Below are 21,879 nucleotides of genomic sequence, written 5' to 3'. Positions count from 1 at the left end.
CACAAACTAAAATTTATAATCGTTGTTTTGACAACTAAGACAAACTATCATTCATCGATGATCTATGACAGTAACGACAATAACTGACTGACAACTGACGTTTTTGACGAGGCCGCAGGCAACGGGACGAGTAATTTGTGCTTTGACAGTTGCAAGGGTTTTCAGTTTGTCAGTATTTTAGAGTATCATGACCGATATCAGTATTTTAGAGTATCATACTATAAAAAAATATTCTGTAAGTGATGGAAATCTACAAAATGCGAATATTCAAAGCAGTAACTCAAATCCACCAAACGATGATGTAAATGTATTTACCTATTCAAGTCTAATTGTTTCATTTTTAAATTGTATTATTATTATGTACGGAACTCTTAATTTTACGATGGCCTTTTACAGGGAGAACTCGGAACGCATCTTGTATTGGGACCTGATGAATTGAGTTGCAGATTATGTCTTGAGAGTATATTACTGTGTGATGCTACATCAATCTGGGAAAGTTGTCACGATTACTATGATAAAATATATAAATGTTGTTCAATAACAGTTTCGCATGATGATCCGTGTATTTACATTTGTCGAAAGTGTTTGTTTAAGTTAGAGATATTCTCGAAATTCCAAGAAATGTGTCTAATGAATGATGAAAAGTTGAAAGAAATTGGAAATGTAGATTTACACAAACAAAGTATAAGTGCAAACATTTACACTAAAAATAAGAGTTTTACAGAAACCAATTCTGAAAATGATTTAAAAGAGGACATTTATGAAGACGATTACATTTTTTATAACTCCGATTTGAATTATGAAGATGTATCTTTGGAAAAGTCTGGTAATTATTGTCCATATATTTTTGTTGCCATCAAATTTATTGTGAGAAAAATCTCAATTTTACATAAGCAAAAAATCGTTTATATTTTTTATGTTTCATGATGTAAATACAATAGTTTTTATTCATCACTCGCTTTAAAAACAGAAAACTCGTAGTCCCTGTCAAAATAAGAATCTAAGCTACGCTGTTGTATAAGTATTGTAATGGTTTTTTTTAATCAATTGAAATAAATTGATATTATCAACGAAAATCTTAAATGCTGTAAGGGAATTACTGTATATTGTTTAAGAGGGAAATGAAAATGAAAAAACCATCATATTTTTTGTTTTATTTAAATAGATGTCAAAGTTGTGTCTGTCATTTAGAAAATGGCGGGCATTATAGTCATCAGACCGAAAGACATTGGTAGTCAAAAGACGTATGATTATAGCCTACTTGAAACTTAAGTAATTATATGATAGGAGGAATTATCGTATCTCTACAAAAAACATAGATCCAGGATTATGTTGGTCAAATAAGATTTACTTCAAACCACCAACAAGTCTTATCGGAAGTAAAATATTCAAAAAAATAAAAAAATCACAATATTTATATAAAGTTATGAAATGTATTTATACGAGTGAATCCTAAGAGAAAAAAATGTCCAAAAACATGGTAGGAGAAGAAGAAGTTCGATGCATTCAAGATGTGGTGTTGGAGAAGGCTGCTGCTGAAAAGGCAATTATGTCTGGCCGAGTTGAAGGTAGGAGAAGCCGGGGTAGAATCCCATATAGATGGATTGATCAAATAAAGGTGGCTACGGGGCTAAAATTTGATGAGTCGGTTCTTTGGGCTGAGGACAGACTGGAGTGGAACAGACTAATCAGAAGTGTTCATGGTGATCACGATCCTCAGCATCGAGCGACCGACTTGAAAGAAGACAAAAACGACAAAAATAAGTCATTCAAAAATATTTGTCAAATTTATTTATTAATTTAAAAAAATATTTAAAATGTATGCAAATATGATCTGCGGCAATTAACATGAAACCTTTTTTAAGAGCGCTTAGCGAGTTTCAAACTATAACAATGTTTCTCCCACCATCTTTGTGTAACTTGTTAACATATTTTTAAAAAAATGTTTTTTTTTAGTGACCATAGAGAATAAAAAGTATGTGTATAAATGTAAACAGTGTCCCATGGTATGTTACAAAAAATCAGAGAAAAAGAAACATCTCAGATCCCACAAACGGATATCCAACAAACAGAAATATAGCCCTGAAGATGACAAATATATTTGCTCTTATTGTAATGTAAGTTTTTGGAGTTTTTATGAATTGCATCTTAACAAAAATATTAATAAAAAGTTAAGCAAAATCCAGTGGCCTATGCACTATGGGATGCAGATAAGGGTGTTATGATTATTATATTATTTGAAAAAAAATGGCACTGACTGAAAGATATTACAACAGAGATGGAAAACCCTTTTGAGAAAGGTGAAATCTAGTACCTGTCTACCAAAATTTAGACATACTTAAAGTATTGTTGATTAAACCAACTGGTCTAAGAAAAAAAAATAGATGTTTGAAATAATTCGGATGAACATCCATCCGAATTATTATATGATACATCCACATCAATAAAGGTTTTAGCTTTTTTATTTCATATAAATCGAGAGATGGACTAATTAAAGAAAACATAGGCAGAATGGTGACTGTTACACGGTGTTCAAAGTGATGACTTAAACTAGCCATTTTTTCTTATAAAAAGTTCTCCATCTTTGTCGTAATATATGTATCTATCAATCTTTATAAACTCCCCAGGGGTGCAATTATGAATCTTTTCTATCCCCTAGAGAGTGGTTAATTTGAGGATATTATTTTTTCCATGCGACTAATTTTTGCTCATATATGGCCACACTGATGATCAAACATAAAAAAATATGAACATGTGATATCAAAAACACGATGATTTTAATTTAGAACATTATTGCCACCTTAAGCATTACACAAAATACTTAATTAGGTTGAATTGACCAAAATATATTAGTTTTGAAGCAGTTTTATACACCATTTGACATTTAATCATCAGTGTGGCTGTTATATGAAGCAAAGTGTCGTCGCATTTTATTTTTTAAATCAATCACTCTTTAGGGGTTAGAGAAGATTCAGAATACCACCACAGGGAGTGAAATCCTTGCATACTTATCTACAAATGTTTGGACACTACAATGATTTACCTAACTACTTTAAGTTATATAGGAGACTAATTGAATTTAATTTAAACCTTATAATCCAAATGAGTTTTGTAAATTATAAATATAAAAATATAATTTTAAGCTGCGTTGCTGACACCCATGAGCCATGAGATGTATATGCCAAATTGCAACAGTACGGTGTATCAGATTGGATGATTAAAAAAAACATTTGAGACATTTTAGAAATCTACTTCCTGAATCTGCGATATTTTGCATGCATACCAAATTGCCACCAAAATGCTAGAAACCATAGATTATAGAAAAGATTGACATAGAGGAATCTTTGATACTTTACAGAAGTCAAATTAAATCACAAAATACAATTAGTTAACAATTCTCAAACCTATTTTTAAAATTTTATTTATAAATTTATTGTAAAAAAATATATATACATACTTAATAACAGGGAATCTATATAAAACCAATTAATGTAAAATTAAAACATAGTGTTCTCTGTTTATAATAGTCTCCATCTAACATGGCTCAGCCTGTTCTAATTTGTTAGATTCTAGAATCCGCTATAACAATGGGAAATCGTGTGTAAATTTTGGCAGTTACACCAAAAACCCTCTGATACAATGTTCTTATTTTTATGAATTGTTGTTTAAGTTTACATTAAAATCTTGTTTTGGCATTTGTCATACATAGCCCTAATTGTTTTTAAATAACATCTGTCTTATCTACATTGTTATAAAATTTATTCAGAAAAAAAAGCTGTGCTCAATTTTCATTCATTGAAAATCTTCAGTTATTTATGCTTTTTACCATCAATAATGTAAGAAGTTTAAAAAATCACAAGAAGTCTTATGAATAAAACATTTAGCTAAGCTAACTGTAGATTATATGGGTTCTCTCAGCTATTAGTAAAAGCAAAATTGAATTAAAGAGTATTTATAAATTATCAGTAAAATATGTAAAAAAAGAAAAGGAAAGTCAAACTGTCAATTTTCGATTGTATTTTAGCATTGAATGATTGTAAAGAATTTTTCATTTGAAAAAAATCTTTGATTAAGGAGAGGTTACTCTTGCAAAATTCACATTATGGTGCATTAGCTTGGCCTTTTTAACATCTATATATACATAATATGTTGTTAAACTGAAATGTATTTATCTTACATTGTAATTGTAATCTAAAAGTGTTTGTCACTAAATAAAACAAATAATATTTCAGGTTGAATTTAAATACATATCACAATTATCGAAGCACCAGGTAAAGGAACACAATGTAGATGCAACACTGGCACATGGAGATTTACTATGTCAGTTTTGTGGGCTTAAAATTCACAATGGACCAAAATTAAGAGCACACATCATCAGGCATCATAAAACTAATACTGGCGTTATTTGTGACACCTGTGGGTCTAAATTACACTCTAAGAGAGCCCTCGTAAGGCACATAACGGAAGTACACTGTGCTAAAAAATATAAAATATGCCCAAAATGTGGTAAAAATATTATGGCTTCTCGTTTTCGTCAGCATACTAAAATGGTACACGAAGTTCACCACGTCTGCTCATATTGCAGTAAAGAGTTTGGAATGCTTTTTAAATTAAAAATTCATTTACGAACACATACAGGTATGTTAGCATTACAGCAACAATATTTAAAAACTATTTAGCTATGCAAGTTCTGCTTGTACCTATGTAAAGGTGGAACTGTTCTGTGTGCAAAATAGAATCAGAATCCCGGATGAATGTTTTCGACTCGATGGCTACTCTCAGCTAGAAATGAGTAGTAGTGTAGGTGGCCATGCTTGATGTTCTGGGTTCGATTCCCGGCAGGAGTGCTATCACCGCAATATTTCACTTTCCATGGACTTGACTCATCATCTTATTACCCTCATGTAACAAAAAAATGATCAAGAAGCGCTGCACCATTAGCTGCGGAAAGAGAATATGATAAATTTAATTTCTAAATATTAAACTCAATTTACCAATATAATGCATTAACAATATTCTATTTTTACAATAATTATCTACTACCCAACAATAATCATATTTGAATGTTTAAGACACAAATATTACATGCAAATAAAATATTTAAAATTAAAATCGAATCAGATATTTGTATCTGGTTGCTGTCCCGTGCCTAGTGTTGCAGACTCATGGATCGGACGTCTGAGGTTTGAACCCCACTCTAGCCCAACTAGATTCCCATTTTCTAATAGTGAGTTATTTACAACTCGTTGAAAATGGCCCCAAAATCGAAATGTTTGGGTAAATCATAAGAATGCAAATGCTTCTTTAAAAAATAAAATGCAGTATAGTATACAGGTAAACGTCGTTTTGCGCCGGTTCGATTTGCGCCGATTTACAATTACGCCGGTTGGTGGAGGTGGGATTCCTCGGTTTGGCCGACACCAGACGACAGTAGGCGCCGCGATTCTAATAGCAGACACACTTTTACACATTGTTTTATTCTATAACCGTGTATACGATCAGCCTATTGTGTGTGTGAAATTGTTTCTGAGTTAGTTTTCGTTTTGTTTTTAAGAAAAATAAAAAGGTATGATTATATTTTTTATTTTATTATTATTAAAATTAAAAGAATATTAAAATATTTGTAGTTTATGCTATGATTCTGTAAGAAAGGAAGTAACAATCAAAACAAATTAAATTGAATGCTTTTTTCAAAAAAGTGTGAGAATTTAATTTAGTACTGACGAACTGGTGAGTTAGTATTTATTATGAAAAAAATCATTTTATATATCAAGACATTATCATTTATTTTGTAAACGAGTTTAAACTGTATTTATAAAATACATTTATAATTTATTTGGAATATATATAGGATATTTATTAAATAAACATGTTGGATTGTTCTTAGAATTTTGACACGGAACCTAACCTTATATCTTCCACTATATTTGGGTTTATTTTACGCTGATTTTTTTTACGCCGGTGTCTCGGAACGGAACCCCGGCGTAAAACGACGTTTACCTGTATTTGATTTTCCCAATTAAAATGTAACAGAAGTTTCTGTGATTGATTTTAATGTGTTTTTTTCAGGTGAACGGCCTTATGTTTGTCCCGACTGTGACAAAGCATTTAGTCATCAAGTTACAATGAAAATTCACCGCTACAATGTTCATAAAGTCAACATGTTTGACAGACCCAATCCAACATTTAAATATCCACGAAAACGCAATCCCAATACAAAACAACGCCGGCTGTTCAGCTAGTAACTTTAGTCCTTTAATATTTTCACAGCATATTTGAAAATTATTTTCAAACAAATTTTGTTCAGACAAAATGTTGAAAATGACTTAGTTTACAAAAAAATCATAAAATTTCGGTGATCTTAAAACTAACTGCCATGTATTTTTTAATAAAAATAAAAATTGCCTTGAATTATTGCTAAAAGTGTTATTAAAACAAAAAATATTTAAAGTTATAAATAATGAATGTTGACAAAATAAGTTCATTGGAAAACATAAAAATAACAATATATTCAAGAATTGTAGAGGATGAATGCCAATAGAGAGCTTAGTACGCCCCGTGGTCGATTTGTTGTTCACTTCATGTTTTTGCAAATTATCCTAACTAAACAAAAATAATATTTTCCTAAACGCTACACCACTTTGTTCTCATACATCTTCTCATGCCAGCATTCCAAATATTTTGACTTTTGAGATCACAAAAATGAATAGAAATTTTTCTCAAGCCTGTAATTGGGTCTCTTGCAGTAAAAAAATAGAAACAAAATGTCCATCTTTAAATATTTGTTGGATTTGTTCATGGATTTTTTTCTTTCCTTGTTTTTTGCATCCATTAACATTTGCACTCTAAATTTTCGAAGCCTTTATTTAATTGTCCATTCGCTACAAACCATTGCCTATCAATGCCCACCACTTTCTTAATTTTACTGATAATGTCATCCTCTCTTGAGTTTATAGTAAATGTATTTTTTTTTTTTTTTTTTTATACGCCTCCACTCGTTTGCGAGTGATTGAGTAAATGTATTGTTTATTATAATATTTTGAAATCAATATATAATAATTAGTATCTAGTTAACGTTTTATTGTTAATTTTAACTATTGTGACAGGTTGTTGTCTTGTTGGTAGTATTGAGGACTCCTGATCAGAGGTTGGGGGTCCAAACCTCGCTTTACCGCAACTTGTTTCCCATTTTCTAACACGGTTATTTACGACTAAAAGAAAATGGCCCTAAAATTGAAATATTTGTGTAAATTATAAGAATGCAAGTATTTCTTTTTAAAAAAATCTATTGATAAAAATATCATGTACACTAGAAACAGAATATACATAGTGAATAAACGACCCTTTTACGCTGACTCTGGTTGGTGCTCAGTTGTGCAATGAGGGATTGGTAAAAAGGGTTGTGGATTTTACGTCGGCTAGCAGGCACATTTTTACATTGTGCGCTTTGAATATGGAAAAAAAGGGGACCGTTACAATTCTCATGCCTCATAAAACTGTACGATAAGATTTTGTAGCTTAGTATAAATACGTGCAAATTAAAAAATTAAATATTTATCAAAACAGTAAACACTCTCGTTTAACGTCCAATTACTCTGCACTTCCCCTTTAGATCTTTACTGGATCTAAGATTTTTTAAAATTTATTTATTTAATCCAATATACAACACAATGGCGGCCTCCGTGGTGTAGTGGTCAAGGCGCTTGACTCACGCACGGAAGGTTCCGGGTTCGATTCCCGGTGAGAACACAAAAATTCAAATGTGATTTTCCTCAAGCCTGGGTGTTCTGTGATGTGATTCACCACTGTAATTGGGCTCCTGGCCTGTAATAATAATAACACAAATACATAGTTTATTAAAAAAATGTTTATTCACAGGTACATTCAATATAATTTCCTTTTTATTTATTGATGTAGCCACTCCACTGGCCTGCAGGCACGTTCTGGAGTGTCAGTGATTATTGATTTTATACATAATAGTACATATTTTCATATCAATTGTTGTGTAAAAATTCAAAAGAAATATTAAAAAAGATTTTAAAACATACCTACATTAATAAAATGAGAAAGGACTTTCGAGAAATTAAAATTATATTCTGATATATGAAACTTATTTCTCAGCTTCCTGTCTAGTCCTTTGAGTAATCCATTTATGGACTAGAGTTTTGAAAACATTGTTTTTCATTTTGCTTACCAATATATCCATACATAAAAAGTTGTATAACTTAGGTGCCAGAAAATTATAGTGCCGAAGAATACAGAAGAAGATTTATGACCTCCTAGTTGGCACTGTCGGCTGACCGTACTTTGACTTACAGGCTGCCGAAAATATAATCTGAGATCCTTTCTACGAGGCGGAAATGTGTCTCGTTCAAACAATTTAACACATTTTCTAAAATTTAACACATGATGTTTGTCATTTGATCAATGCAAATTTTTGTATTTATTAATAAAATATTTTGCCAAATAAACCATATTGTGAGAAAAATGGTTCCCTAAAATGAGGAAGAAAGTTGCAAAAATAACTCCTGTAAACTGGTATAAATTTTATTTTGGTTTTTAACCTAATCATTAATTTACATACAGACATATACATTTATATCTATTTAGGCAGTGAAAACATGTATTAAATACATTTATATTTATGTTTCAACTTTGAATTCATTAAAATATTTTTACCTAATATGTCATTTAAAATCATATAAATGAAGCAATTTAAATTGATACTTTTAGTTGAAAAAATATAAATATTAACCATTTGCACTTGAATGCTGCCTGCTTTCTGCTTTATTAAATTATTTGTAGTCAGCATTTCTTTACGGGCTATTTAATCCAATACAATACCACTAATTCATAATAATTAGTATTAGAAACTTATTTTTGTCGGCCTCATGGTGTAGTGGTCGGCGTGTTTGCCTACCCGGGTTCAATTACCGATACAGTTGACATGAAATATTGATTTAAAAGGATGTTTTTACACTAGAATATTTCTTAGTCTCTGGTATTAAAGCGTAAGACTGATCATCTTTACCTTCATGTAACAAAAATTATATTGCTTTTAGCAATAAGTCCGCCAAAGTCTTTATACTTGAAGTTTTAAATAAATAAATAAAAATGATCAAGATACGCTGCGGTTGATGTACTAATGCAGTGCCCTATGCACCATTGGGTGCGGTAAGGGGAATGATGATGCTTAGAAACTTTAAAAAAATGTTTCATTTCGAAATTACATTTTAGTTGATTTTCTTAATTTCAATGTTTTGACAGAAAGACTAATAATACTGTTTTACATTACAAAAGATTCTTGACATATTCACTTATGTGCTGAATACCAGATTTGCCAGCAATGTGCAAGTTCTTGCCACAAACAAATCTCTTATTAATGTGTGAATTATGGAGCTCAGCTATTTGAGAGGAACATGCGGCTGCTGGGTCTCCAGAAGATTGTAGACTTCCATCCCTAAAAATAAAATACTTTAGTAAATAGCACACTTTACCTACATGTAATAAAATCTTTATATGAGGCGCAAAGAGCTAGAAAAACTTAAGTGACATTAGACTGTCCAGGCGCCGTGGCACAGTTGGTTAGATGGCCAACTGTGAAATTGGCGTCGCGGGTTCGATTCTCACCAGTTGCAAGAAAAAAATCAAAGAAAGATTTTTTTCTCAATTGGTCTGGCGGTTGTGGTGTATTTTTCATTACCTCCTTCCGTATCCCCTCTATCCCACCTGCTGACAAGCCTCAAAATAGAGGCTTAGCGGGTTGTTCCTTTAAAAAAAAAATGGGAAAATTCTTTCCCAACATTTATGACTTTGGTTTTTTTTTAAATACCAAATGATTAAAACTACGAATGTAACATTTTTTTCTAAACGTAAAAAGAAAAAAGAACATAAATTTGGCAGTTATGTTTCTTTGGCGTTCTTTTTTTGTGAAACTTTAAATTAGCCAAACATATTTTTTTATTTATTTAGTTCCCAGCTTTAATATTGGCGCTCAAGTTAGTGTGGCTTAAAACTCGAGATCTTTTTTTCATCTAACATACGTTGCTGCTGTCAAATGTTGCTTAGCCTCTATGGCTCTCATTGCCTCATATTGTTAGTGAATTCAAGTCAAAACATTATATAATGTGAAAAGAACATCGTAATCGGGAATATCCGGCAGTGGTTTAGAATACCAGTTGCAGCAATCTTCATGGCCCGGGATCGAGAGGAGTTTTAAGTGATGGTCGCCAACCTCCGATAGGAGCAGATCGGGAAGATGAAAAAAAAACTGCATTTATGTTGAACAATATTACTCTGGATATTGATATTTTCCATGTCTCTAGAGTTTTTCTACGAAAGGTTTATTGCTATTTTAACATTATTATAAGTACGAATTAAGATGTAATATAATGTAAATAAAATAAATTGAAATAGCAGTTTAATGTTCAAATAGCTCAAACACATTTTTGTAGAATTAGCAATTATATGGGTATATTGCACAGCGCACAATGTTTACTTTGATAAACAAGTATTTTATCTTGTTCTAATCTTAATTTTACAAAAGATCTGTCTTTGTTAAAATATTGCAGAAGTTTTTTCAAATTAACCACTCTAGAGAGTGGTTAATTTGAGGAGGGCGGATCTTCTAGAGAAAAGATTCAGAATACCACCATAGAAAACTGATAGATAGTTACCAAAATTCATTTCCAGGTTGTGCATTTCCATCCCACGCATATGTTTCTACCAACAATTTTCCTTCACTCTCACCAGTTAACTTAGAAGACGGTTGTCTATTTGATAAATGGACTTTTATCCCTCCTGAATAACCAGTAAAAAAAAGTTAAAAAGAAAAATAAATGTTGCATATTATCAAGATAGTAAATCATTATTCTTACCGCACGGATGGCCAGTACTTTCTATAACCATTCCAGATTCACTTAATAATTCTATAAATAAAATATTTATTGAATTAGCAATTATATGTGTTACCAAGATGACGAATTGTATTTTGTAATAAATTATTTACTATCTTTGAAAGATAAATGTAAATTAATTAGGTATGTTACAAATATCCAAGCATAACGCATTACATACTTTCTGTGCGCAACTTGCAACTTACGAGAAGACTGCTTGGTCACAGTTATCTCCGCGCTGTGTCAAAAGAGGTAGGATACGTTGGATACATTTGTAAAATACATACGTCTTTAAGTAGTTTGAAATGGAGCTTCAAAATGGGTAATATAGTTAATCAAATATTCTGTTTTTTAATGCCATTCCTAAAAGACAGCAAACAGGGACTTTTTTCTCACAAAACATGAATGGCATGTAACAATAAAATTAATTAAAGATTATGGAGAAGTAAAGTAAACTTTTTCAATAATAAAGGAATAAAATTCCTTTACAATAGAAGGTTCAGGTTTCCCGGTAATGTTTTAGGACTAGAATCCATAAAATCATCTATAAAAAAAAAACTAGGGTTATTATAAATATTTTAAATTTACCTTCATTTATATCTTTCATATATGAAAAATGTACATCTGATACACATGTCAGCTGATGGGCAAGAAACTTAATCCTTTCCAAAAACGTTTTGACAAATATATTGTCTTGGTGTTTAAAAGCTCTCCAAACACCCAAACCTACAACAAAAGTATTATCTGCATTCCACAATACAATATACACCGCAAGACAAAAAAAATTACGAGTTTACCTGCTACCGCGCCCCTTGACTTTACTGAACCCTTTTTCTAAGAAATCCTTTATCGATACCTCTTTCTTTTGTTTAATAAATTAAGGACACTATGTGTCACCTTTCTACAATATTTACATTTTAAAATGTCTCAACAGTCTTGTTTTACCCGCGTTTGAGTGAACATAACACAACAATCATGGAAAGTGCAAAGCAAATGTCGATTGCGATAAAATCCAAAATAATCACATTGTCGCAAGAAAACATATCTAATTGTGAAATATCTCGTCGAGTTGGGTATTCAGAAGGTGCAGTGAGGTTTTTATTTTAAAAAATCCAAGAAACTGGATCCATAGAACGGAAAAAAGGAAGCGGACGGGGGCGCGTGACATCTGCCCGAGATGATCGCTTAATAAAAAAAATTGTTATGCGCGATCGATTTTTAACGGCACCTGAAATACACGCAGAGGTGCAGTCTACCAGCATATCAACATTTTCAGTAAAAACAGTGTCCAGGCGGCTGTTGGAGCATGGTTTCCAAGCACGGAGTCCCGCAAAGAAACCATTACTCACGGACAAAATGAAGAAGGCTAGACTGGATTGGGCGAAAGAGCACCAGAATTGGACCTTGGAGGATTGGCAAAATGTTGTTTGCTCTGATGAATCAAAATTCAACCTTTTTGGTCCAGACGGCAGAAAGATAGTTCGACGAAAACGTGGGGAAAGATATCATCCGTCGTGCGTCACTCGAACCGTTAAACATTCACCCTACGTGATGATTTGGGGGTGCATGACAGCATACGGTTTAGGACCTCTAAATTTTGTACAGGGTACGATGAATGCCATTCAGTACAAAAAAGTGTTAAAAAAACATATTATTCCAACAATCGAGGACATTACGCAGTATACCGCGGACCCAATTTTTCAGGACGATTCTGCGCCGTGCCATAGAGCCCGCACTGTGAGTACAAATATATATATTTTTAAACGCATTTTGTGACCACATGATAAATAATTTATTGTTTTTTTATAGATCAATGAATTCAAGGAGAAAATTGGCTTAAAATCGTTGACGTGGCCCGGGAATAGCCCTGATTTGAACCCGATAGAAAATTTATGGGCGATTATGAAAAAAAAAGTCGGGAAAAAAAAATCAAAAAACATTGAGGAATTAAAAAAAAACTTAATTCAAGTTTGGGAAGAAGAAATAACATCAGAAATTTTAGATTCGCTTTACGCTTCTCTAAATAATAGAATTTTACATGTTATAAAAAATAAAGGTGAATTCACTAAGTACTAAATATTTTTAAATGTTATAAATATGTTTAAATGTAAAATACTTTAATTTAAAATAAAGCGATAAGAACCTACTTCTTAAATATGAATTAAAAAATAACATGTCTTTTATTATTCCATCACAAACACTCGACCATAAATGAACCGTTATGGGTCTCTAAGGTTCGGGTAATCTGATACCTGATATATAATGGCAATTTCTAAGTACAATTCATGAGTAAGATTTTTTATTTTAACCTTGAAATAACGAGTAGTCATCACATATGTCAAACAATATTAAAAAAACTAATTAAATATCAAGAATAATTCATTATATGTCAATTTTAGTTTTTTTTGAGAACTCGTAAATTTATTTGTCTTGCGGTGTATATATATATAATATACAATAATAATTTATTTATCATTTCAACATTTAAAGATAAAAGGCCATTAAAAATGAAGAACATTAAAAAATATTGTTACCAATTCCTACAATATGGAGATACGCAGTTTTTCCTTGATTTGAGCCTCTTTTGTTAGCTTCTAGAAGTGCACAGTCAAATGCAATAGATATATGTTGGGAATATACGTTGTTGTCGAAAAAGGTTTCTCTGTCATAAACAAATCTCTTTGCAAGTTTATTTTCAACTTTTGAGTCTTCTTCATGATAAAGATTAAAGGCATCTTCATACGTTAAGCTGGGGACCTAAAAATATTATACCTATTACCTCGCTTCATTAGTAACAAAAAACTGTCAATCTTTTATGAATACAGACGTCCTGACACATGTACATATGTATCGTATTATCATTATATATATAAAAAATAGAGTTTGATAATTGATTAAAAATTTTTTTTTAAAACTTCCTCATTTTCAATTATTGACCTATGCACATAAATGACGAAAATGTAATGGAATATAATATAAATAGATTACGAGAGGGATGGAGAACATTTCAGAGAAGAGAATATGGAAGTTTAGGCATTCACAGGGCGTCTGACCTGTCATCGGCCGGTCTACAAACATTTGGAAAAACTCAAAATATTGTATATAATATAACTTATTGTGAATAAAGGAGTGGGTACACTGTCACAAAAACTTACATTATAAAACTCAGCCCAGATATCTCTCCATAAAAATTTACTTTGATCATACTTTTGAAATAATCCTGTTTTTTTTTTACTGCCATATCCATTTAAATATGTATTCTGTTCTTTGTTAATTAACATTTCTTGAAATTCCATCACATTTCGAACTGGAAGTCTCGGTCCAATCAAACCTATAGTTAATGTAATATAAATATTTAAATGAATGAATCATTCAATCAAAATGATGAACAATACATACCTATTATGATTCCGAATCTCTCAATACTGTTAATGTCAGAAGTTACCACACCCATATTTATCCTAGACCCATCATTGATGAATACTGTTGGTCCAGATACATAGAGCATGGCGGATAATTTCATTTCATGATAACTTAAACAGTCCTTTAACAGTAATGGAGCCTTTTCATTATCCGTGCCCACTTCTTGCCAACCAAACATTCTACAAAGATAAAATATTTGACACTAAATTTATGGAAAAAAATCTAGAGGGTATATAGTAGGTATTTTTAATATGTGACATCTAGAATCTGGCTTGATAATCCGCCAGAATGAAATCGTACATGCTTTGATAATGAAATATAAGTAAGAAAAAAAATATTGTGTGTTATTATTTTGTAAATAATACATTGAGTAAATAATTAAGGGTTGGGTTAGGCTAGGCCAGTGGTCGGAAAACCGTGGCTCGCGAGCCGCATGTGGCTCTTAAGCCACTTGAGTGCAGCTCACACAACCCAAATTTCATTCTTCGCTTATTTTGTCAACGGGTCCTAATGAAGAATTTTTAGGATCATTGCCACTGAAAGGTCAAACACGTGGCGAGGATATTGCAAACACTGTCATTAAATGGTCAGAGAAACATCTTCTTACATTTGATAAAATTGTTTTAATTTCAACAGATGGGACAAAAAGTGCGACTGGAAAGAGAAAAAGTTCTGTTTCTATCATCACAAGATACTTGTCTATTGTTGCATCATTCACCAAAAAGCGCTTTGAGCAAAGACATCTCAAGAAGAAATTCAATATTTTGGAATTGGTAATCAAGATTGTCACCACAATTAGTCAATTATTGCCAATTAAAATTTTTTTTAGTTGAGAGAGAAAATATGCAAATCTTCCACCACATAATAACGCCCGTTGGCTTTGAGGTAGCCTTTTTATAAGAAAATAAATTTGGCTCTTGACTAATGAGTTTGCCAACCACTGGGCTAGGCATATTGCATGTAAATTGAATTAAAATTATAATAAGAGTTTTTTTCAGATGACAAAATCATAGATATGAATTGAAAATAAAAAAAAAAAATTTACATCTGACAAAACATATTTCATCACCTGTTTTCAAAATACTGTATTTAAATATTTACCTACCCTGTTTCTCCATTAATAAGATGGTAGAAGTCTCTTGGACCACAGAAAACTACAGATCTTTTCAGTAGCAGTCGTTCTACAAATGCTTCTATTCCCATATTTTTGTACAATTCTTGTTCTTTAACCGATCCATGTTTTCTAAAATGACAAACAGATTGCGTCACCATTTAATAAATATGAACTAGCATGCAATTAACACAAGTTGCAGGGCCGTAGCCAGGGGTATGCCAAGTCAGGCTCTGCCTGTCCTGGAAGATTTTGTGCCTGCCCTAGCCGATAGTCAGAACTTATTATTTTGAACATTTGTTCTAATAAGAGATGAAAATAATCTAATTAATTTATTCATTGAATATTAACAACGACACATATAAACACCATAGATATTACATAAAGTTGGATACCCAATTTTCTCAATTTTTGGCCATAAATGAACTAGCATTTCATGGTATATATCGCGGAATACCACAAAACTGGTTTATTTGGCAGTCCTTTAGAATATAAATTAAACATGCGGAATGCTTTTAATACAGTTAATGCTCAGTATTTATCTCCGGAATACCATTGAAATATTGATTAAAAACGTTCTTCACTGCAATATTTCATATTTCATCATTTTTGTCACATTTCACTGCAGCGCCCTATGCAAAATGATGTGCGGTCAGATGATGAAAATTATATTTTCCTATACATACATACATGTGTATAAAATGTGAAAAAATTCACCCTGCCTTGACATTTTTTGGGCCTGCCGTGATAACAAAGCCTGACTAGTTGGCTAACACCGACTGTTACAAGTTACTCTCCGAGCTCCAGTTGATCATATATACATTTTGATTAAAAAATAATTTTAATCTACCTATAGATTAAACTCTAGACTGTGATAAACCATTTACGAATTTTTAAGGTATGTTTGAATTCAAAATAGTCACTGTTAACTCTTGGTGCGTCTTACATGACATGTTACACGAGTCTACTTAGAATACAAGCTGTTATATATTATTATTTTTTTAAATAATTAAGTCGTATTTTGCTATAACAGGCCTAAATAATATTGTTATTTTTCTCTCTCTCTTAACTCTTCACTCTTAAAATTATTTATTTTTCTTTAGTAGAATCAATAATAAGATATGGTATAAAGTCGTGGGGACATTCGACTAAAACTAATATTAAAATGATCCAGGGTCTACAGTATTCTATAGTTAAGCAAATTGTACCTGCAGAGATTTACGAACAAAGAAGTAATAATGATCTCCTGTACAAAACAATCAAAACTCTGCCTGTTCGAGGACTACTGTGGCTTTGCATCATTTTGGAACAATTTCATAGTAATACATTCAAGTTTCCTCTCAAACATAACCATAATACACGCTTCACGTCTAATGATGGCTTGGTAGTACCAAAAGTATGCAATAAATATGGAAATAGAACTCTCAAATATTTAGTATCTAGAATTTTTAATTTATTACCAAAAGAACTTAAATTTAACTCACATTGTAACAAGAGCAAAATAAGAGAGTGGCTACTCGATCAAGAGTATATATATGAATAGTAGCTTAGGTGTAAATATTTTATTTTTTCATGTATTTTCTTGTATTTAAAAAATAAATTTATATATTATTATTTGTATAAACATGTTTATTCTGATCTTTCCGGCTGTTAATTTTTAGATGTTATTCATTGTTTTTGTAAATGTAAATAATATTATTAAGTCAGTATAAATATAATCTTCACCAACAAGCTACAAAAAGTGGCTTGGTGGGATTTTAGTTTTAGTAAAAATATAACAAGTGAAATTTTTTTAAATTGTAAAAATGTATAATTATGCTATTAAATCAAATAAAAAAAAAAAAAAAAATTCTGTGAAATTTAAGATAAATAATTATACACGGTAATCTTTGTTTACAAATATCAGTGTTTTTAAATACCTGTATTTTAAAATACTTCATCTTTTGCTAAATGTAAGACGACGTTACAGCATCGTTTGCAGAGAGATCTTTTAGCACAGTCATTTAAGAGCTAAATATGTTCTAACATAACCCTAGGTGTGTTAAGTTCTCCACAACAACGTCTATATTTAAGATGAAGATCCAAAATTGGATTGTATCGAGGGGTAGAGACCACTGTATGAGATTGCTTCGGGAATAAATGCATAACATCGCTGCTGTTTTCATTATTATCCATATACGTATATCGTATATGTGTATGTCATCACTGTCATACGTATTATTATATAACTTTTGATTCCATTTTCGACATGTATTATAAATTTTTATTATTTTTATTTTTCTATTATTATTTTGTATATTTTTCTATTATTATTTTGTATATTGTTTTGATTATTTTGCATACTGTTTTTGATTACCTGTATATTGTTTAAATATGTAAATAAATATTTAAAGTCGGGACATAAAAAACATATAATTGTGTCTATGTAAAATTGTCTATTTTGTGCATTAAATAAAATAAAAAAAATAACACATAATCTGCATTTACATTTTGAATATATTTATATACATATACTCGTATATACCTTTTGTAGAGAAGAAATTTACATAATAAAGGTAAAACCTTTTCATGGATTAGTGGGTAGGTGAATGCAATATTTTCTTGCAAAGTTGACTCTGGCACATCTTCACGCAGATTTTTACACCTGGAATAATATTTTTTATGTGTTTTATAATAAAACTATACTATAAGCCATGAAATGTAAAGTAAATAATGATTAAACAATGTATTGATTAACAATTTTTAACATAATTATAAACATCATTTGGTAATAATGCAATGGGAAATCCTGTGAAGAGGGGAATACATTTTATAGGCTTTTTTAAATCTTCCTAATCTTAAATAGGATCCATATGAACTAAATATAGCATAGCATAAATATATAAAAAAATAATAAGGATTTTCAATATTGAAAAAGAATGTTTTTTTTTAAAACAAATATTTGCTTTCTTATGATTTACTAAAATATTTCATTTCACGGGCCATTTTCAACAAGTTGAAATGGCCTCATGAATGGCAAACAAACACGCCTACTACTACATAACGAAGCGGACCTATCTCTACTCAATTTTCTTATTCAGGATGAGAGCAGCCATTGAGTCGAAAAAACTCATCAAGAGTTCTAGTTCTATTTCACACACAAAGCTTTTTCTATTCTTCATTCGCCTGGAGACAGAAACATACAGACATTACAACACATAAGTCTTAATTACTCTACAAATAAAAGGTATTGAAACATAAGAAATAAGCAATTGGTTGGATAATATGCTTTGTTAGAAATTAACAAACTAATAAAGTTTGACAGATATTTCAATAATGATAGAGAACCACTGAGAATGTAATAGCGAAGTCTAGGCACAAAAAAGTGGTTTAAATTCAATTCCTAGTAAGATCATAAAGATTAAAGGTTATTTCCCTCAAGCCTGGGTATTCTATGCTGTAAATGAAAGTTGCAGACATAGAATTAAGAGACTATTCTTAATTCTATGGTTGCAGATAAACATTTAGGCCAGATATTCAGAATTAAAAAAGTATGCATGTATTATAATATTGTTTCTTATAATATTTACCTGGTAGTTTGGATCGGAAAATTAATGGGGAACCGATCGCTGTTGTTAAGAAGTTCATCGTAAATTAATGTAGCTGGTTCTGCCCCAGGTTTTTTAATAAGACAACATTCTTTTAGAAATTCTTTAGTACTTTCCATTGCAAACATTTATGTGTTTTATATCCAAAGAGTTCTATTTTCTTCTTACTTCCTAGTATTGGAGCTAAGAGAAACATATTTGAATTATGCAGTACATAAATTTTAATATGCATCATAAAACATTAAAATTAAGTTAATTTAATTTAATCTGCTAAACGTGGATCATATCTCCAGGATAGTATCTCTTTTTTGTATAAATTAGTTTGTAATAATTATTTCTAATACATCAGTACAAGGGTGAGTATAAAATAAAGTTGATATATGGTACAACTGAGAAAACCTAAGGATAATACCACTTTGACAAATATAAAAGTTTCAGAATCAATCATTCACACCATCCACACATATTTTTGAAATATGCACTAAAAAAGGAACAATATTAACTTTAACCAGAGATTTTGACTTTAACTAGATATTTCATTTTAAAATAATAATTGATACCTTCTTTTAACTCTGAATTCCATTTTCTGAATATGAACTTACGCATTTTTTTTTCAATTTGATTTACACATAAATAATGAAACTTAATACTTACACACAAGTCCTCAAAGACGTTAACTAATCACTAATAAATTAATATATTTGTTGCATAAAAAATACACCCGGATGAAAATTTTCGGTGAATTAACATACCAAAACGTCCGTAACTGGTTGTGCTTATGCAGTTGTGGTCACGTTGTGGTCAGATGATAATACATTTATAGTCATGACTCATGACAAACCATGGTGAAATAATGGTGCAATATTTACTTTGCAAGAATCACAATAAAATGATTTTACGGAGTAAGCAATTCACAGGTGTCAATGAGGAAAAATGTCAGAATACACTTATCTGGTTAACAAAATGTTTTTATTGAACTCTTATGGCTTTTTCAAATTTCAAGTATTGGATTTCGGAATAAAATGTAAAAAATTTGCAAACATAAATTTGAGAATATTTTCTGAAATTTCAAAAATGCCGAAATCTATGCCAAATTCTGTCAAAAATGATAACATTGGAATGTGTACCTTATATAAAAATATATATCTAGTTCTTACGTCAAAAAGATTTCATCGGGGTAAATAGATACTTTGGTAATTTACATGAATTCTCTTTTGTTTTGTCTATGTCCGGGCTGAACGAACGTTCTGGTTATATTTCACACAGTAATTTATGTGAAATATAACCAGAACTTTGGACGAGCGTTTCTGATGTCATAGTTACTCGTACGTCATAGAAAAATGAAATCGAGTGGAGTCAAGTCCATCTCGAAGTATGTGGTTCGCGCGTTCACTTATCTTGCTTTGAGGTTCCGGGTTTGAATCCTTGCAAGATTGACATGAAACATTGATTTGAAATGTGGTTTTACACTACAACAGTTTAATGTTCATATCTATGTTGCATATCGGGCTGTGGCGTCTGAGACTCTTCCTGTGCTTGCAGGAGTTCTCCCGATAGATTTTGAGACAAAAGAGGTAGTAGTAAAACGCTCTGTAAAGAGAGGAGAGAATATAAAATACTTTGGTGTTGAGCTGCGCCCTTGCGAGATAAGATTTAGCGTACTATGTGATATTATGCGAGGCGTAACTCAATCAACGGCAGAATAGATGGGCATGTACGGGAAGATGGACGTGGTTTTTTTTACCTTCCATCAGACACAGGATATGTAGTAAGTTCTTGGGTGTATGACCATCATACCGCACAAATGGTTTCGGAACATGCGGAGTTTAGAGACAAGCTTTATAAGTTTGGACTTGTCCCTGTCTCGAGCTGTGCTTGCGGAGATAGCCATTAATCGGCCGAACACATCCTGTGGCACTAAGTGCTATTGGATGATGCCAGAGATGAGATGCTGAATGGTCTGACAGGGGTCATGCGACCAGCGTGGAATGTGGATCTGATGACCAACAGTACGAATTTTACACTCTTCCGTCAGTTTGTCCAGACTTAGGTATCGCGTTGGGAGCTCCTCAGATGTGCGGGCGCCTAGGTGGGTAAAATATGGTGGGACAGGCAACTGTTCCTGTTGGATGCTAATTCAGTTGGAACTGTGCTTCCTTCCCAACGGAACGCACATGTTCTTTTGTTTTGTCCTCCCCTTACGGGGGTGGTATTCGGATCCTGTGCCTCTGACCGCCCAGAAAGTCCTTCTTTATTTAAAGCCGTTTTCTCGTTGTAAATTTTCGTGTTTTTAATTATGTTTGTTGTGTAAGTTATGTTTGTTGTGTTACCTACTTTAGCTTTAAGAAATTGTTTTTGTATATTTGGATACGTTTATTTATGTAAATTGTTTGTGTAAATACATATTTTTTAAATAAAAAAAACAGAGAGATTGAGGGGATTCTGAGGGGTGGAGACGACGTTTAGGCCTCTGTCCATGCATCCTCCTCCCCCAGGACTCTATAACAGCTGAGGGTGGATGGTGGGCTTAAGGATCTCCCCTCAATGTACAACAGTTTAATGTTCTGAGCTGATACCTCAATTAAGAGATTTTTTTACCTTATCCTTCTGTTACAGATTATAGAGATGCACCATCAGGTCCGAATGTTGATGATGACTCATCAGTTTATAGATATCATAAAATAGAATGTAAATTTGTAGATGCAGACTGCCATCATTTTCATATTTATATTATAGAAAATAATTTAGTTTCTTTGGTAATATAGGTAGACAGTGATGTATTGAAGTGCAATAATACCTCTAAAACAATCATTTCATGTCGATCTTCCTAATGATTGAAGCCGGGACCACAAAGCTTGCTAAG

The 21,879-nt window shown here is 31.6% G+C and overlaps 2 protein-coding genes across 5 annotated transcripts; one reads left to right on the top strand and one right to left on the bottom strand.

The window, feature by feature from the left end:
• Window position 1: 1 nt before the first annotated feature.
• Window positions 2–6,423, top strand: LOC148282153 (uncharacterized). 2 transcript variants are annotated; one of them, XM_088225539.1, is made up of 5 exons: window positions 2–301; window positions 397–826; window positions 1,957–2,117; window positions 4,233–4,638; window positions 6,070–6,423. In XM_088225539.1, the coding sequence occupies exons 1-5, from the start codon at window positions 188–190 to the stop codon at window positions 6,240–6,242; spliced, it is 1,284 nt and encodes a 427-aa protein (XP_088081665.1). In that variant the 5' UTR covers window positions 2–187; the 3' UTR covers window positions 6,243–6,423. The 2 variants fall into 2 exon arrangements, with proteins under 2 accessions (XP_088081665.1, XP_088081664.1); XM_088225538.1 differs by having other exon boundaries at window positions 54–307.
• Window positions 6,424–8,534: 2,111 nt separating this feature from the next.
• Window positions 8,535–19,907, bottom strand: LOC148282152 (ADP-ribosylarginine hydrolase CG2909-like). Of its 3 annotated transcripts, none has more exons than XM_088225536.1 (11): window positions 19,769–19,907; window positions 18,999–19,199; window positions 17,954–18,073; window positions 15,424–15,561; window positions 14,295–14,497; window positions 14,051–14,226; window positions 13,430–13,652; window positions 11,484–11,621; window positions 10,878–10,928; window positions 10,677–10,800; window positions 8,535–9,460 (listed from the first exon to the last, which is right to left on the bottom strand). In XM_088225536.1, exons 2-11 carry the CDS (start codon window positions 19,142–19,144, stop codon window positions 9,292–9,294), a joined length of 1,488 nt encoding a protein of 495 aa, XP_088081662.1. In that variant the 5' UTR covers window positions 19,145–19,199; window positions 19,769–19,907; the 3' UTR covers window positions 8,535–9,291. The 3 variants fall into 3 exon arrangements, with proteins under 3 accessions (XP_088081662.1, XP_088081661.1, XP_088081663.1); XM_088225535.1 differs by having other exon boundaries at window positions 19,671–19,811; XM_088225537.1 differs by lacking the exon at window positions 14,051–14,226 and having other exon boundaries at window positions 19,671–19,811.
• Window positions 19,908–21,879: the final 1,972 nt, after the last annotated feature.

The sequence above is a fragment of the Micrasema longulum genome, unplaced genomic scaffold (assembly GCF_059751315.1).
Source record: "Micrasema longulum isolate JH-2025_06_02 unplaced genomic scaffold, ASM5975131v1 h1tg000371l, whole genome shotgun sequence".
NCBI classification, from domain to species: domain Eukaryota; kingdom Metazoa; phylum Arthropoda; class Insecta; order Trichoptera; family Brachycentridae; genus Micrasema; species Micrasema longulum.
The sequence above is the reverse complement of the archived record's forward strand: the minus strand, read 5'-3'. Positions and strand labels throughout refer to the sequence as shown.

Coding starts and splice junctions, on each gene's coding strand:
- LOC148282153 (XM_088225538.1), top strand. CDS start 188: ATGACCGATATCAGTATTTTAGAGTATCATACTATAAAAAAATATTCT. Junction 827..1,956: donor TGTATCTTTGGAAAAGTCTG/GTAATTATTGTC, acceptor GTTTTTTTTTAG/TGACCATAGAGAATAAAAAG. Junction 4,639..6,069: donor TCATTTACGAACACATACAG/GTATGTTAGCAT, acceptor TGTTTTTTTCAG/GTGAACGGCCTTATGTTTGT.
- LOC148282152 (XM_088225536.1), bottom strand. CDS start 19,144: ATGTTTGCAATGGAAAGTACTAAAGAATTTCTAAAAGAATGTTGTCTT. Junction 14,498..15,423: donor CTTATTAATGGAGAAACAGG/GTAGGTAAATAT, acceptor TTATCTTTGTAG/AATGTTTGGTTGGCAAGAAG. Junction 13,653..14,050: donor TCTGGGCTGAGTTTTATAAT/GTAAGTTTTTGT, acceptor TAATATTTTTAG/GTCCCCAGCTTAACGTATGA.